Genomic DNA, 17,537 nt, shown 5'->3' with positions numbered 1-17,537 from the left:
ATTTAATTTCTGCTTTTTAATATGTTCTGTCAGTATAATTATTCATTTCATTACCTTCTTTTTTCACCTTTTCATCTTCTTATATATGTCCCGCTCTCCTCTAACGTAATAACCTAAATTTCCCACAGGGATCCCTTACATTTAATATAATGTGATATAATGCAATGTACTCTAATGACAGATGAAACTGGTGAGACGGTAGACAGATAAATCCAGAAATCCCGGTCGGCAGGATATGGAAGCAGTTATTGGAGGGGAGGTGGTGTTCGTTTCTGCTACCTTTAGCTCCCAGCAGCGTATCCCTGATGAACTGCTCCAGGTCCTCAGCTCGTTTATGAATCCTGTCAGCATCATCCTCAACCTGCTCTCCGTCAGCAGACACCTTAGTGGCCTATACACACACGCACGCACGCACGCACGCACGCACGCACGCACGCACGCACGCACACACACACACACACACACACACACACACGTGTTATAAAAAAATAAACTGTTAAATAAGTGAACATATTGACTTCTGTCTCACAAAGGAAGAGAAAAGATGGAGGGATGAGGTCTTGAGGATGTAAAAGAATGACAGACGATGATGGTAATAGGTACACACAATCAATATCTGAGTGTGTGTGAGTGTGTGTGTGTGTGTGTGTGTGTGTGTGTGTGTGTGTGTGTGTGTGTGTGTGTGTATGTGGTATACTCTGTTTACCTTCAGTATTTCTTGTTTACATGTGCACTCACACGCCACAACATACACCAACACAGCCATGGATGAATTATTGACATAAAAAGAAAGCACAACCTCACACATTAACCTACACGTGCACACACACGCATGCTAGCTCACGCGCACGTTTGTGCGCGCACACACACGCACGCACGCACGCACGCACGCACACAGAGGACCAGGAAAACGCGAGACGGATGAATCTTTGACAGACATGAAAACACATCCAAAGACACTCAATCTAACACACACAGAGAAAGAGCAGGTAATTATTGTTGAGACCATGCTATATCATTATAGCTGGTGTGTGTGTGTGTGTGTGTGTGTGTGTGTGTGTGTGTGTGTGTGTGTGTGTGTGCGATGGGATGTGGGTGATAGCGTCGCTGTCAACAAATGTCAGGGTCCCACTCTCTAAAAGGGTGTAGCTTGACAGCATGAATGGGAGTGTTATTTTTCTCCACTTGGCACTTGCAGACCCCCCCCCCCACTCAAGAAGTGTTTTTCTTTCGGTTAGCTCCCCTTAGCGACACAACTGTGACTCCAATGATTATACAGTAAAAAATAAAAATAAAAAAAAACGTTTATAATACAGCACAGATTCTTGCCTTTTGTATGAGGGCAAACACACTGGGGTGCTTTTGGGTGTTTACTGAATATGCTTCATGCAACAACATTAAAATTCTTTATTTGAAATACTTTCAAACACGCATGGATTCCCAGATGGATCTATCAGGCACAGTCCCAGGGACCCGAGGGACCCCTGAGAGCCTCCGTTTGAAGTGCCTTATTAGCATTTTGGGTTAGAAATTCATAAGACTCCATCAATAGTAGGGACGGCCTGCTCATAATCATAATCATAATCCTGATCCAGGTCCAAGTCCTGTCATATTCTGTTGTTATTCTTATTCACATGTTGTCAGAAGGGACTCCAGGGGCCCAAAAAGCTACAGCTGTACTCTGTGTCAACTGGTTTGTGGTAATTTAATTGAAATTTGTTTGAGAATACGCAGCATTTAAGTACGATATAAACTGACATGATAATCTGTGAGTTTTTCACTCGCACATCCTGCTGTTGGTTATTCTGCTCACTGACAATCGGTGGCGTAAACAAGCCAAAGGTAAACATCCCTTTTGCTTGTTAACAAGAAAAATCCGCAGAGCGTCTTTAAAGTGGGGCCTGCTTTATGTCCTAATCCTGAAGCCGTGTCCTGAAAAGGATCCCTGTACCAAAGTCCAGTTTTGAAACTTTCAATACAATAATTTTGTGTTTATGTGTTGCATATTCCTAAATTAATTTGTGTTTGATCAGTTTAACAGGCTGCAAATCTGGGCTCAGTGGTACTGCATATCCACAGATTGCAGACGGAATGGAGGGGTTAATGGGGGCTTACCGGTTTATTTTTACCGCAGGCCCCGAGCAGGTTGACCCCAGGTACGATGCCCTGTGGCCATTTGTCTCGCAATTTGTCCATGATTAATCCTGCTGCAGACCAAGCAGTCCCAGCACTTTGTATACTCTATTTTTTACTTTTGCTGCTCAGCTGGTTAACTGATCCCTCTGACAGGCCCTCTGACACTTCATCTACATGTGGAAAAAGTGGCTGAATTGGTTTCTGTATTCAGTCAGTATGCTGCAGCTGGCTACTGGCTGGACTGGGGTCTGTGTTGTCTCCATTGCAATGCACAGCACTGTAAGGAGCAAGACGACTTGTGGCTTTGCTTGCAAACAAGGGTTGCGATAAACTATGGTCTCACTCCCTGCGACAGTCTACCTTTGCTCCATGCTGTTATGTGTGAGGAAGGCAGAGAAAGAGGGTGAAAGAAGGATAAAGAGAGTAAGGCAGGCCGACAACGACAGAGGCGAACGCCGAGCCAAAGGAAAAACAAAAGTGTCTGTACCCTGCTGTGCAGTTGGTCCATCTCAACCACCAGTGATCCCAGGTTGGAGTCGGCCAGCTGCAGTAATCTCTCCGGAGCTTTCTGAGGTGACAGCATGTGCTGCAGGAGAGAAACAGAGAGATGAAGGAATTACAGAGTGAAATGTCTGACACATTTTGGCCAAAGGCGAGGCTTTTGAACTGCCTGGGGCTCTGTGCTGTAGAGCTGGAAAGAGGAGGATGAGCAACGGAGGGAGGGAGGCGAGAAAGAAGGAAAGCATTAAAACATACCTGATACAACTCAATAGATTTGAGTCCTGTCACAATCAACACAATGACGTAGCTCTATTGCAAGAACAAAGTTACAAAATGCTAATGAAAGCACAGCTCATAATGTCTTATCACAGCTCATTGGTGAGTGTTAATCAAGTTCAAGTTTGCTGTTGACAATGCAAACGCTCGACAGGCTGAAACGATGATTCGTATTGGAGGAGGAGGCAATTAAAGAAAACCGAACACGCAAATTTGACAACACTTGAAAACAAACTCACAGCGCGATGACATTGTTTCCTAACTAATGCGGGTTGAGCGAGCTGAAAGAAGAGTGTGCCGTCTCATTGGACTATAAAGTATTTCACGAACTCCATTTTGATTACAAAAGACCTTTAACATGTTGTCCACAATTGACTTTACAAAGTCTTCTTTACAGTTTTTACACATTAAGTCTACAGACACACCAATAGCTCTGCTACTATCAAACGTTGACGCTAACGTTAGATTAATTTGCTAGCTACTTACAGCTGATAACATATGACAGCTAGTTTTAATTCACTTTCACCAGCTAGAAATGAGAAGCCTCATTCTGTCTTCTTCTATGTAAGGAAATTAGTTACAACTTGTAAAAGTAAATCTGCCTCAATTATCACATAATGCATGTGCAGCGTTTAAATGGTGAACAGCCATAGTGACGATGACTAAACGACATCATTGAATCAGGACATGAGTTAAAAACATACAGAAAACATCCCATCCAACCAGGCTGAGGCAGACTTTACCTTGAGTTCCTCCGTCATGTTCTCGAAGCGGTACAGCATCCTATAAGGAGGAGGCAGGGGCGTGGTCAGGGTGACCTCAGTGATGATGCGATACAGGCGGTCCATGTCGCTGATCAACAGACCTGAGCACTCATCATCACAGGCTAGAAAAAACAAATACGAGCACACAGTCAGATGCAGCTAGAGGCTTAAAGATGGTGTGTGTGTGCGTGTGTGTGTGAGTGCGCGCGTGTGTGTGTGTGAGTTGACACTTCAGCAGTTTGAGTTTTGACGTGGCAGAGAGAAATGAGGGGAAGAAAATACGAGGCGAGGAAAGGAAGGAAGTCATGTACGTGTTTTTACGACTGAGTGTGTATTTCTAGACTTTATTTGTGAGTCTGTAAACACATCAGTGTGTGATCGCGGCGTCTGCTTGTGCGTTTGCGTTTAAGTGACTCTGGCATCAGAGAGACAGGGCTGCCGATGCATGAAATTCAGCACAGAGCGAGCAAAAGCACCTATTATGAGCACAGACTGCAGGCTAAAAACACACACACACTAACACAAGCGCACACCAGGGAATTCACTGAAACACGCATACACATTTTCCCGCATCACATGTGTGTGCGCCTGCATTTCTCTTCCCTTTTCATAGCCCGAGGCTGATTTATTGCGAAAATTAAAATTTCTGACAGGGGAAATCAAAGATAAATTAAATAAAATAAAAACAGTTTCAACTCCATCAATCTCTGACACACAGATGCACTAATGCGGGCACATGCATACGCACAAACACACACAGGTACAGTGAACGTACACTGTATGTGGGAGTTAAGAGCTGCTTGTCAATTCAAGCCATTCAAGAATCCAACTGATGAAGTGTATTCACACAGCTTGGAAACATCCTGTTACAACACGAGGTGTGACTGCAGACAAAAAGCCTCACTTCCATCACTCTCCGCTCACAAGGACACCGGTTGGTTGTCTGTCTCGACGATCTTTGCCAAGGCATGCCGGAGACTCTCAAATTAGCTTCTGTCTTGTCCTCTGAGGAGTTCGTACATGATGGTGTGTTTTTGGCTACTGCTAAAGTTTGCTTGGATGATTCAGGAGCGTCGCAGCCTCACACCCAACAAGTTTACTTTGCTGAAGTTTGGCCAGAAAGCAGATGACAAAAAAATAGAAAAAGTAATCTAGATGTCACCACAAACCCTCCGGCGGCTGCTCGATGGTGAAGTCGTTAGTGGAGCACCTCATGTCACAGCGTGCTGTGCAATGTTATGCCAGAAAACAAATTGTAAACTTGTGGGTTAGCTTCAGGGAACATAAAAGAGGATGACTGACTTCCCTTTCAGGGCGCTCTATGGTCGAGCAGTCCTCGGTTAGATTTAAAATGCAGCAGTGACACCCTGCACTATTGGTTAGATGTTCCTGATTAAGAAGCTGAAAGGGAAACAAAAGACTGAAGGCTGAATAACTGAGATTTAGCTTAATGTTTCACTTCAAGGATTTGAGTTTTGAATCGTTAGAAGCGACACTGCAGAACTCCAACGCAACACAAAGTCATTAGCCTTGTGGTCAGAGCTGGAACAGATTAGGCTGTGGTGCTGCTCATTCTCCAATATTGGACATTTTTCTATCCAGTGACGCACATCAAGTTTTTCTTCACAGTGTACACAAAGTATAGCATATTGCAATTTATCATCACAACCATGAAAGCTAGAAGCCCCAAGAAGGCCCACAGAAAACCCCAGTGAACAGAAAGTGACTGTCTGAGGCTCAGTTTAGATTCACACTGCAAATTCACACCCACGACGCACAACACACACGTTCGATAATACACACCTGTACACCTGTGCTCCTTATGAAAGTAACTTCCAGCTGTTAAAAATCTGTTTAACCTTTGTGTCTCAGCAGGTGCAGGAAGGGCGTCTCCCAAACTTTGTAATGTTACAATGTTCCTCTGTTTTCATGTGCAATCGTCCTTTTTAAATTACCTAAGTGTGTATGTATTGTATATATTGTAAATTACCATAGGGCATATAACACTTGTGCAATTTTTAGTTTTTGTCTTCTTGTCCTCTGACTTCTTGCACTCTGTCTTGTTGCTGCTGTAACATGTGAATTCCCCCCATTGTGGGATAAATAAAGTCTATCTTATCTTATCGTATCGTATCTTATCTTATCTTAAATCACATCAACTCCAAAAATAAGATGGAATTAAACTAAATGCATTCTGTATTGGGCACTTTCCTGAGGTCATATTACTTACTGCATGTTTCACCATGAAATGTGGAACATCAACTCTCACGTGGATGTTAGCAACATTCAATGACGCAGCCAGTAACATCAAGTACTGAAATTTAGCTCCATTTCACTGGAAATGATGTTATATTACGGGAGAGTCACCTGCATTTCCCTCGATTCGAGCCTGCCGACTCCCAAAGTGCTCGGTTGAGTCGGACGGGATGGGAAACCGGGAAGAGCAGAGGCAAAACGCAGAGTGCAATCACTCTTCAACAAGTGAACGGCGGCCTGATCGCTCCACTCTGCGTAAACCATCAGGACTTGTGATTACAGTCTGGACGTGGAGGCGACCGGTTTGGTGTCAAGGCGCACTGCAGCACTCACTCTGCCAATTTATGAACACACGCTTTGTGTCTGAACACATAAAGACCTGAGCAAGCAATTTCCTGTCTGACCTGACAGCAGCAATTTCACATCAGCCTCTGTCTCACAACCTTTTCTTCTATATTCTCTTACCTCTAGATGCGCTAATGGCACCGAATTGGCCTTGCCATTATGGTGATATTAAGCTTAAATTAGCTTCGAATTACACTGAAATTATTTTCTAAATGACTTGAATTTGACTTCCGCCACGATCCCGCGTCTCCCATGGCAACGCCAGAAAAGGGCTTTGACTACTCATTTGCATATCATTGCCAAAATATAGCAAGAATCACAACATCGGGTGACAATACAGGGTGGTGGGCCAGAAAATGAGAAGAAAATGGACGAAAGAGGGAGAGAGGACGTCTGCTGGTTTGACTTTCAAGCATTCCAAAATGTCCTGTTTTTGTTTCTGGTATGCTAAAGTCAAGTACTGGAGGCCTGTATAATGATGTCTATTACTTGTGTGTTTCATATTAATTCCTATTTAAATATTCTCTTGGTACTAAGATTTGCATTATTTTGGACCACAATCCAAAAAAGAAAACATAACTATGTCTCAGATATTTAAAGGCAGGACGCAAAAGAAAAGATGAAAAAAGAAAAAAAAGGAGCAGAAACAAAAAGCTGAGTGTTAGTCTTACAGACGATCCCGGCTGGTCCACACACATGCCTGTCCATGCACTGGTCACACGACTTCCCCGATGCCCCGAACCTGCAGCGGCATTGGCCTGTGACAGGGTCACATGGTCCAGGCAATGCCCCCCACAGGGAACACTTACACTCCTCGCAGCGGCCGCCCGGCATCTGCGGGTTACCATGGTAACCAGTAGCACACCTGGACAAAGGGATCATGGGAAGAAGGAGAGATTCACTACTATGGCTGCAGTTAGACGCTTCCATCGCCTTTTATGAGGCAGAGCTAAGAAATAACTAAACTAAACTAAACTAAACGGAAAATATGAATGGACCATCTGAAATGTTGCAAAAGAAAGAATAAACTGCCAACTCTGCGTGTTTCCGACAGCTGGTTTGGGGCAAAAACAAGCGTAGTCAGATGTTGGTGGTACAGGCTAGGTTAGGGGTTTTTTTGGTCATTTCCATCAACCTTTTCTAATGCGATACTTCAAAATGCACGTACAAACACACTGATGGAAACACGGCTAATGTGTACACACACACACAACACTGATGACCCCAGTCCCCGGGTGTTTACATGTAGCGTCCTTTCCTCTATCACCTTTTATTCCTACTGTACATTGAAAAAACTACTTGCACTGTCTTTGTTAGTAACATCCTCTCAGTGTCTTGGGCATTTGTTTCGTTCTATGTCTCATAAAATTCAATGAAGTCAAAGTTTAGCTTGTTTTCAACACTGTGATATCGTGTGTGTGTGTGTGTGTCTCACCTCTCACAGTATTTGCCCTCATACCCCTCAGCACAGGCGGTGCATTGGTAGTCATCGAATCCCTCCGCGACACAGGTCGGACTGAAACTAGACCAAAAAAAAATGCAAATGAAATATTCGAATGTAAAAAAAACTGCTGAGGAAATAAGAGAAATGCACCTAAATATGTTCGAGGGAAAAAAGATGAATACAGAAAGTTTACTTGTTCTGCGGGTCGGTGAGGGGACAGGCGCAGGGTTTACAGTCGTCATGGAAACCTCGGACCACACCGTAGAACCCTGGAGCGCAGCGTTCACACCGATCGCCCTCCGTGTTGTCTTGACAGTTCTGCACACGCAAAAACACACATGTGACGTGAGGGTTGCAGCACAGGACATACTGGACCACCCTTTATGAAAGGACATACTGGACCACCCTTTATGAAAGGACATACTGGACCACCCTTTATGAAAGGACATACTGGACCACCCTTTATGAAAGGACATACTGGACCACCCTTTATGAAAGGACATACTGGACCACCCTTGATGAAAGGACATACTGGACCACCCTTGATAAGAGGACATACTGGACCACCCTTGATGAGAGGACATACTGGACCACCCTTGATGAAAGGACATACTGGACCACCCTTTATGAAAGGACATACTGGACCACCCTTTATGAAAGGACATACTGGACCACCCTTTATGAAAGGACATACTGGACCACCCTTGATGAAAGGACATACTGGACCACCCTGTATGAAAGGACATACTGGACCACCCTTTATGAAAGGACATACTGGACCACCCTTTATGAAAGGACATACTGGACCACCCTTTATGAAAGGACATACTGGACCACCCTTGATGAAAGGACATACTGGACCACCCTTTATGAAAGGACATACTGGACCACCCTTGATGAAAGGACATACTGGACCACCCTTTATGAAAGGACATACTGGACCACCCTTTATGAAAGGACATACTGGACCACCCTTTATGAAAGGACATACTGGACCACCCTTTATGAAAGGACATACTGGACCATCCTTTATGAAAGGAGACGATGTCGTCCCACAATTCTTTACATTTAAAGCAACCATAGGAGACGAACCTCTCCTTTCCTTGACCTCATGACCTTTTTGAATCTAACCCTGATGTGTAGGTGTCAAATTTCCCATCATGCTTCAGCTGGCATGAGTTCTTGATATGTGTGTGTGTGTGTGTGTGTCCTTGGTTTTAAATGTAGAATTTGATTGTGTGAGCATAATACAGGCAGCTGTAACACAGCTACACGCACACACACACACACACACACACACACACACACACACACACACACACACACACACACACACACACACACACACACAGAAACTCTTGCTGCTTATCCAGAAAGCTTTTCATCTTCAAAAAAAAGCAAACTAATTTTCAAATTAAATTAACAGCAGTTAAGCTACACTTTTATCTGCATGTTGTATTTGAATATCGCCACGGGCACAATGAAAACGAGACACCAGATTTGCTTGAGCAAGAGAGAAAAAAAGCGCACTTTTGAATGGTTTATAGTCATCTGTGGAATAAAGTCAATCTATTCTGGTTCATGTATGCTCAGACTTAGCTCTAATCAAAGATTGGAGGACATTAGCATTCACTGCTAAGCTGTGTGCAATCCCGTGTATGTGTCTACTCGTCTCAAGTCGACAATGAGTAATTGAAAAGATGACAGACGGGGTCACTCGTCATCCCCTCCTCGAGCACTGACAAAAAGGCGCTGGGGAGGCTTGTTTTTTGGTGAGTGAGATAATTATCCCGGCACCGCTGGTTGTTTAACAGCAACACCAGATGAAAATAGTGGCACACCGCTATCATCACCCACTGTCAGTTAACTTCACAATATTGGATAATAGCAGCACTTTTGATCACTGGTGTGCTTCGCTATAAGGTGGCGAATTAAGAGCCTGAAATGTTTGACAGCAAATTCATTTCAGATCTCTTCAAAGTCAGCAACTCTTGGATGAATAAACCGGCCGCAGATACTGTCTTTACATGCAAACACACTCACACATTGGGACCGTCACTGGGAAGCACGTACCCGGTGTGATCACAGCTGCTTATGTAGTGCATCTGTACAGAAGCAGCGGGGAAGTCATTACTCATTTCTTTTCACCACCCGCAGTTTATGAGCCATTCCAGGGCTTTCACACACACACAGGCAGGAATCTCTAGCCCAGACTATTTTCTGATAGGAAATGTAGCTGTCCACACGCAGTAATGAATGGTTGTTGGGCCCGGTCCCACTCCTGCGTGATGAGGCGCTGTGAGACGGCGCACAGCGGCGGGCGGCTAGCTGTTAGCCGACAGGTGCGATCTCACACACGTCAAAGAGTTTAATAAGCTTCCTTCCTCGAGAGCAGGCCATCTAAAATACTCGTTTACTTTGCAGGAATTCACTCACCTGTGGTTAGGAGGAGAGCCACGAGGGTGCACTGACACACAACCACGAATGCAGCCAAAATGTTTCCTATCCAGAGATATTTCTGAGGATTTTCAGCTTATTTTTGGCTTATTTTACAGCCTAACACACACACTATGCCTATTCATTCTTGTATTGTGACAAATACAGCGTTTATATAAACATACAGTCAATTTCCACACTATGTACACAGTCACACACACAATTTAATTCACACAAATATATTACATACTGTACGCAAACACAGAACTCTGTCCTCTTCATGTCCCCAAGGCTCTGTCTTATGTGTTCGCCTTGTTTGTTGAAAATGGGAACTTCAATCAGTGCAACAGGAAGTTGCCTCCTAACGAGGCAAGTCATTTCCATTAACTTCCTGTGTTCCTCGTTACTGCTAATTACCACAGAAACAAACTCGTTTAGCATTTTCAATTTAGCCCGCTCGGTTAGAAAATGCTAATGACGCTGTTATGGAGAGCGAGATGGAAATGGGCGAGGGAAAAATGGCTGGGAGGCAGAGAGAGAGCGACAGGAATCAAAACGCGAGAGAAGAGGTGGGAGAGGGGAGAGAAGAGAGAGAGAGAGAGAGAGAGAGAAACAAATTGGCAAAAGTCACGAAATTAAGGAGAGGTGAGGAAGAAAGAGGGGGCTGCAGGGGAAGACTGGGGCGAGGAAAAATGAGAGGTGAGGGACAGAGCGGATGGCGGCGTGGTGAAAGAAGACAAAGGATTAGCAAATACATAATTGAGGATGAGGGAAGAGAATTTAGGAGAGTGAGGAAGATAAAAAGAAACAATGGAAGGAGGTAGAAGACAGGAGGGCGGATAAAAGACGGAGGAGAGGAGGGAGAACAGCAGAAAAGGAGACAAAACAATAAAAATAATTAAACAGCAGAGAACATTGGAGGGGAGACAACAAAACATCGGCATCTTTATTGTCTATTGTGCAAGGACACACTTATTGACTGGAAGGCTGATTGCAGCCAACGTTTGTCTGTCATGACTGTTGGTGCTAATTGGAGTGTGTTATACAGGAGTTACAGTTTTAAATCCATGCTTTCAAACTGAATGACGCTCCTTTAAGAGTAAGACATTATTTGATTCAAGCTGCTTGAATGAGGCATTTTTTTAATAACTGAACTTTTTCTTCTTTTTTTTTTGTCGATTATTAGAGGAATAAAACGTTCAATTAAGCCAGTGACAGTTGCATAATGGCTGTTTTCCAAATTAAATTAATCAGAGAGAAGATTACGGGAAAAACTGTTTTTCATAATTGCTGAACCTTTTAGTTGTCCTGTTTATCTGCTCCTCAGTCAGAGTCAAGACCAAATCCAGCACTCCACTTTAAGGAAGCTTTTGACACAAAGTGGAGCATCCTGGTGGTGAACCACATGTGGTGCCCGCCATGTTTCATTATGTGCATGTGCAAAAAGGTGCCAGCATCTCTCAGTTTGTTTATACCTGCAGCATCTATCTTAGTAGATCTTCAGAGCGGAAGTGTCCTTCTACAAATCGAGCCACGTAATTAAATGGCTCCTCATCAGCTGTCCAAAATGAGTCTCAGATGACAGCACGGACTGTTTTCTCTGCGGCCGCACACACACTGACATCCTCTCAGTCTTCCACGGCTTTCACAGATCGAATCTGAGCCATGACCTACGGCGACATGAGGCCAAAGTCTCCAGATAGGGACTCGCTGCACAAGTCACCAGACTGTGAAAAGGCTGGAAGTGACTAACTGGTAACAACTGGCCTGTGCAGATTTATCCCACGAGCCACCAGTTGGATTTAATATCTCGCAAGCACACACTGTCACAACAAACACGGCGGTGGACCAGTTCTCTTTTCTAAATCGCTGAACGGCGCGTTCCTGAAACTACCTGTTGGATACCTTGTGTTAAACTAAAAGCGGCAGGTTTCTTTGCCTTAATCTGTTCTAATTGCACATCTTACAATCACCTTCTCCCCTCTTTTCTAAAAGTAAGGATGTGGCTTTGGGTCAGAGCCAAAGGAGAGGAAATTACACGAAATATTAAATAAGCCCAGGGTCGTTAATTATTGCAGGGCTAATTACAGTACCTGACATTCCTCCCAACACACACACACACACACACACACCCGGGCTCCATTCTCTCTCTCACCTCGGTCTCTTCTCCAGAAGCTACCTGGCATATGGCTGTATGAGGGTCTCCAGCGGCAGAACACACACACACACACACACACACACACACACACACACACACACACACACACACATACACACACACACACACAAACACGAACTCATTTACCTGGCATATGGATGTCTCAGGGTCACAGGTGGAAGAGTGCCCACTGCATTGGCACTGAACACAGCTGCCCATGCCGACAGCGGTGGGCACCATGGACGCTGGAGCAGATGCCAGGGAGCCGGCGCGAAGGCGGTAGAAACCTGCAGCGCACTCCTGCACACACAGACAGACAGACAGACAGACAGACAGACAGACAGACAGACAGACAGACAGACAGACAGACAGAAGGATGGAAAATGACAAAAATAATGAGAGCAGAGACAGAGAAGGTGAAAGATAGAAACACAAGATCTCGCTTTGATAGCTTGTGTTCCCACAGTAATCCCGCACTCTGCATGATATTGCAACACACACACACACACACACACACACACACACACACACACACACACACACTCTCTCTCCCTAATTGTTATTTCTCTGGGCAACTGTTGACCACTCTCTCTTTCACACATACACACAATTAAGAGTTATTCCCTTCAGTAACTTTTGAACACACATGCACGCACCCTCACATACCAGCTCAACGCACACACACAAACATGCCATAACACACACACGCACACACAGACATGCAAGGTAACTCTCTCTCTCTCTCTCTCTCTCTCTCTCCTGTTCAGTAATAATTAATGGAGTCCATTTAAAGAGCCATCTGTTCCCTCTGCTAGCGCTAAACGGCCGTTTAAAAATACTTTATTAACAACGACGGCGGCTACAAATAGAATGCCCATCTGTCAGCCAAGCCCTCTACGACCCGAACATTTCAAGTTTAGCTACCGTTTGCTTTTTGGCTTCCATTTGGCACTTTTTCAACAGTATCTGTAGCTTCTAAATTATGTACACGGCTAATTTTTTCCCAGCAATATAGACGGCTGCTCCTCCGCACTCCAAGTAGCAGGAGACAAAGTGAAACAGAGGTTGAAAAATATAGTTAAAAGTTTGCTGGCAACTCATGTATTCCTTTGAGATTAGCAAAATAATACCTAAATGACTCTCAGGCGCCGCCATCCAGCGGAATTGCCCAGAACTGTTTGCCTCTGTGTATCATAAGCTGTCTCCACAAAATCCTCATTAAACCGAAGATTGAGTCGCTGCTATATGCTTTCTGTGGCTTAAGAGAAGGAGCCGGACGCAGCTGAAAGTCAATTGCTTTGACAAAATCACGAATGAGTGGAAGAGACGCTCAGTGAGGCTTAATCCTAGCTAAGCAAAGCGAAAAAAAAAAAACAAAAAAAAAAAACAGGAGAGGCTGAAAGGCGTCGCGGAGGCTTAAAACTCTGGAGTAAATGTAAATTGGAAACTTGTGAGATACTATTGAAAGCAGAGTCTGTGACCTCCATGTTTACATTCTCTGTCGGTGTGAAGGCAGCAGACAAAAAGCATTCATTCCTCAGAGCGCTGAGAGGAGGAGAGAGTTCAGCTCGCTCTGTAATTAATGTTTGCAATGTTGGATCCAAAACGTGGGTTTTCGAGCTCGCGTCAATATGAATGCTCTTCCACTTCGTTTACGTAATATTCTGACTACAGAGTACTTCTGTATTTTCTGCTTGTTTTACTTGTTCTGCTTTTCGTGTAGTCTGCTTTTTGCTGCTGCACTGAAGTCATTTCATCACACGACTCAGAAACTTAGTGATGCATTGATGCTCATTGGCCACATTGTGACAATTCCTCTGTTTTGCACTTTCTATCAACTAAGCGACAGGTGATTTTAACTTTTGTTTTAAACATGATTTTTGACGATACTTTAGGAAAATGTCAGCAAGATTTTGGTTTTGATGTGCAGACTTTGGCTGATGAAACTGAGAAATAGTTTGTTTTTTGTCAGAAACTGTGTTGTTGTCCACCAGAGAGCACTGATAACTTCTTTCCTCAGCGGTAAAATGTTCTGCTCAGTACGTATCTTCTTTTTCAAGTACTTATCTTTATCAAGTACTGCAGACATCTTTTCTTCAAAACATATCTTCAGATAGTCCTGTTTGCATAAACAAAATTTAAAGTACCGTCACTGTGGGGCGACATTACTGCTGACTACTACAACTACTGATTACCTAAGTTAGAGTTCCTAGAAACACTTTTTGGAAAGGTTTTGCGCATGTAAGGTCTTCCCATGTGTGCATGCATGTGTGTGTGCGTGTGTGCACCCACCTCACAGGAGAGTCCAGAGTATCCGATTGGACATTCGCACTTCTCTATCTGATGTGCTTCCTCGCTCTCTTTGGTTGGTCTGCCTTCCTCGGCCACTGTTAGACTGATTTCTGAGATACTGGGGGAGAGATGGGTCATGAAATGAAGTAAGACACACACGTATTTGGACGTGTCACATGGGATATCCAGGGAGAACTATCATGACAGTTTAGAGCAGGTTATAATGTTTCTGCTGTGGAAACAGACGATGTTCAGTACATCTTGACATGCAAATGAAAACAGAAGTTCTTCCAAGAGGTTATCCATCAATCAGCAATCAAACCACACATTAAATGTTGGACCACACCGTGTGGAGCTGCATGTTGTGTGTGTGTGTGTGTGTGTGTGTGTGTGTGTGTGTGTGTGTGTGTGTGTGTGTGTGTGTGTGTGTGTGTGTGTGTGTGTGTTTTACCGGCTGTGTCTCATCAAGTTGCCGTGTGATGCCTTAATTAGGATGTAGTCCACATAGAACAAAATGTCCATGAAGTCCTCTCGAGTCATGGACCGACCATCTGCGTACTTCCACTCATGCTGTACACACACACACACACACACACACACACACACGCAAGTACACTGACAAATCAATTTTACCACTGCAGTCTCTTACCAACATAACAGACCCTGCTTGTATTGACTGACAAGCTCGCCAAAAATAAGTACAATCTATATTCAGTTTAGGTCTTGTATTTTGGAGTTGGTATCTAATCTAAATACCACAAATATTTCTCAATAATTACTCAATATTCCCCTTTCAACCATAGCCTGACTGTACCTCTGTCATGTCGATCTCGTGGCGGGTGAGCTGACCAATCTGGAGTCCCGGTATGTGGCGTGTCATCAAGACGTTACGGTTTGGACCGCCCTTGATGATGACCTGAGGCTCGTAGGAGGACGGACCGGTTTCATCTCTGGCCTCGTAGTAAACTGCGTATTTCAACTGCCCGCCATATGCTGTGATCTGAACAAAGCCGTGGAGGAAGAGTTGATTTAAGACATTACAGAGGATGCACTGCTTTTACAACAAAGCTTGATTTGGAAATAATAAAAAAACAATACACAAAAAATGCTGTAGAAAACATTTAAAACTTCAAAGGAGGCGGTTTTCCTACCATCGAGCCTCTGAACTGCTCCGGCAGTCTCCAGTAGTACGGTTCAGAGAGGGCTGAGGTAACCAGATCGGTATGGGCGAGGATCTCAGGGTGCTGGAAGCTCACTCCTCTCCTCGTCTCCATGGTGTTGGATTTGTCCACCAGGGGGAGCACCGTCTGCTCTGGCTTCAGCGTTAACTGGGACACAGGACAGTGACGACAATATTAATGTGATTCCTAGAAGTGAATACTTTCAATTGGGGAGCGAGTCAGGATAGGAACTCTGAATGGGTGTACAAACTGTGTGTGCTGCACTATGATTCGCTTAAATGGTGTTAAATGGCTACCAGTCATGGATGTTCTGTTCTCAGTCCAAACTTTTTAAACTAGCAGAGCAGCGTTTGGGATGAATTCACTCTGAAAGGATAGATTTTTGTGAGGTGCACCTTTCAGACAGGCTTGTTAAGCAGCCATATTTCAGTGTAAACGAGTCATGTGTGGAGGGTCAGCTTCTTTCTTTTCTCAAACTTGAGTCGCACAGTCTCCTTCCCTCACCTCCTAATGACGCTGACCCAAACACTGCTCCACCCTCGCCGTTCTTTAACTCTGGCACACATCCATTTCAAACGCTTTTTTTGTCTGAGACTCCAGTCTTGTTAGAGGAAATTTCAGCATCTTGGGATTCTTTCGGTGGTGTTTTGTTTCATCGGTGGGCACAGAGGATTGTGGAATGTCCTAATTAATGAGGATGTGTCGATGCAGCTCTCCAAACTGGCCAAATGGAGGCAAACGTTTGATTGGAACATGAGTAGATGCCTTCATGTCTCCAAAACGCTGTCGGGCTACATGTTTTGCAAAAACATCTGTGCAGCCTTTTTCTGTGAAAAACCAAACGAATTTGAAGAAATGGGGGAATTCTAGTTATTTCAAGTCTGAGGATAATTATCTGTTATTCAACAGACTATGATTTTTACTCTTCAGCTGAATATGATGATATTTAGCACCAGCCTGGCTGCTGGAGTCGCTGTATGCTTTCTGTAAGCAAACACCTCCTTCAGCTGCAGCCAAAGCACACCTGAGCAAGAATGCTGTGTACCCATGCCGATGTGTGACAGCTGAGATACTGCAGGCAAGGACACAAAGAAATCAGCTTTTTGTATTTTGCACACTGCTGCAGCGAAAAGCGACCTTTTTTTAAAGCGCATGACACATTCTTTGAATAAGACGACGCTCATCCAGTATTTTATAATTGTGTTATCACTAATGCAGGGCTGTACAGTGCGACAATTTCCGTCGCATTTGCTACTAAAAATCATTATGTGCGAAGAGAAATATGCATCCACTAGCACGAGTGCGACGGTGTTCATTCTGTCTCTTGTCGTATTCGTCAGTCGTTGGAACAATGTTTCATGGGAGTTGTAGTTCTAACTGTGTACTGTCCTTCTTAATCCGAATACAAAAGAACTACATTTCTGGGGAAACGTTCCCGCCCTCGCTGACCTGTGTGGGAAACCGCGACTTTTGTATCATTTTTGTGACAAACCAACCGCAACAACTAAGAATAACAAGAAGACTCGAGCAAAACAAAGAGATATTTTTCTGTAGTTTCTACCTCGGTAGGTCACGACAACGAGGATAAAAGACGCTGTTTGGAAAAATAGGAACCACTACAGCATTTACGGAGTCTGACGCTGAATCTTCATCACTCGTCGCTTCTTCATCGGACCGGCCTGTCTCCTCAGATACAAAAATGAATCGATTCAACCCTCAGTGGTTAAAAGATTTCACCTGGCTTGTAT

General features: G+C 44.1%; 1 protein-coding gene across 1 annotated transcript in view; it reads right to left on the bottom strand.

The window, feature by feature from the left end:
* Positions 1 to 17,537, bottom strand: part of lama2 (laminin, alpha 2) — a 174,613-nt gene that overhangs the window by 43,202 nt on the left and 113,874 nt on the right. Inside the window, exons 29-39 of the mRNA XM_070988059.1 lie at positions 15,760 to 15,936; positions 15,423 to 15,608; positions 15,060 to 15,178; positions 14,609 to 14,726; positions 12,464 to 12,616; positions 7,916 to 8,040; positions 7,714 to 7,800; positions 6,950 to 7,143; positions 3,657 to 3,799; positions 2,624 to 2,722; positions 280 to 391 (exon numbers count right to left, since the gene is read on the bottom strand). Of these exons, the coding sequence (XP_070844160.1) occupies positions 280 to 391; positions 2,624 to 2,722; positions 3,657 to 3,799; positions 6,950 to 7,143; positions 7,714 to 7,800; positions 7,916 to 8,040; positions 12,464 to 12,616; positions 14,609 to 14,726; positions 15,060 to 15,178; positions 15,423 to 15,608; positions 15,760 to 15,936 (1,513 nt within the window). The remainder of the gene's footprint in view (positions 1 to 279; positions 392 to 2,623; positions 2,723 to 3,656; positions 3,800 to 6,949; positions 7,144 to 7,713; positions 7,801 to 7,915; positions 8,041 to 12,463; positions 12,617 to 14,608; positions 14,727 to 15,059; positions 15,179 to 15,422; positions 15,609 to 15,759; positions 15,937 to 17,537) is intronic.

Source organism: Chaetodon trifascialis, chromosome 19 (genome assembly GCF_039877785.1).
Source record: "Chaetodon trifascialis isolate fChaTrf1 chromosome 19, fChaTrf1.hap1, whole genome shotgun sequence".
In the NCBI taxonomy this organism is placed as follows: Eukaryota; Metazoa; Chordata; class Actinopteri; order Chaetodontiformes; family Chaetodontidae; genus Chaetodon; species Chaetodon trifascialis.
The sequence above is the reverse complement of the archived record's forward strand: the minus strand, read 5'-3'. Positions and strand labels throughout refer to the sequence as shown.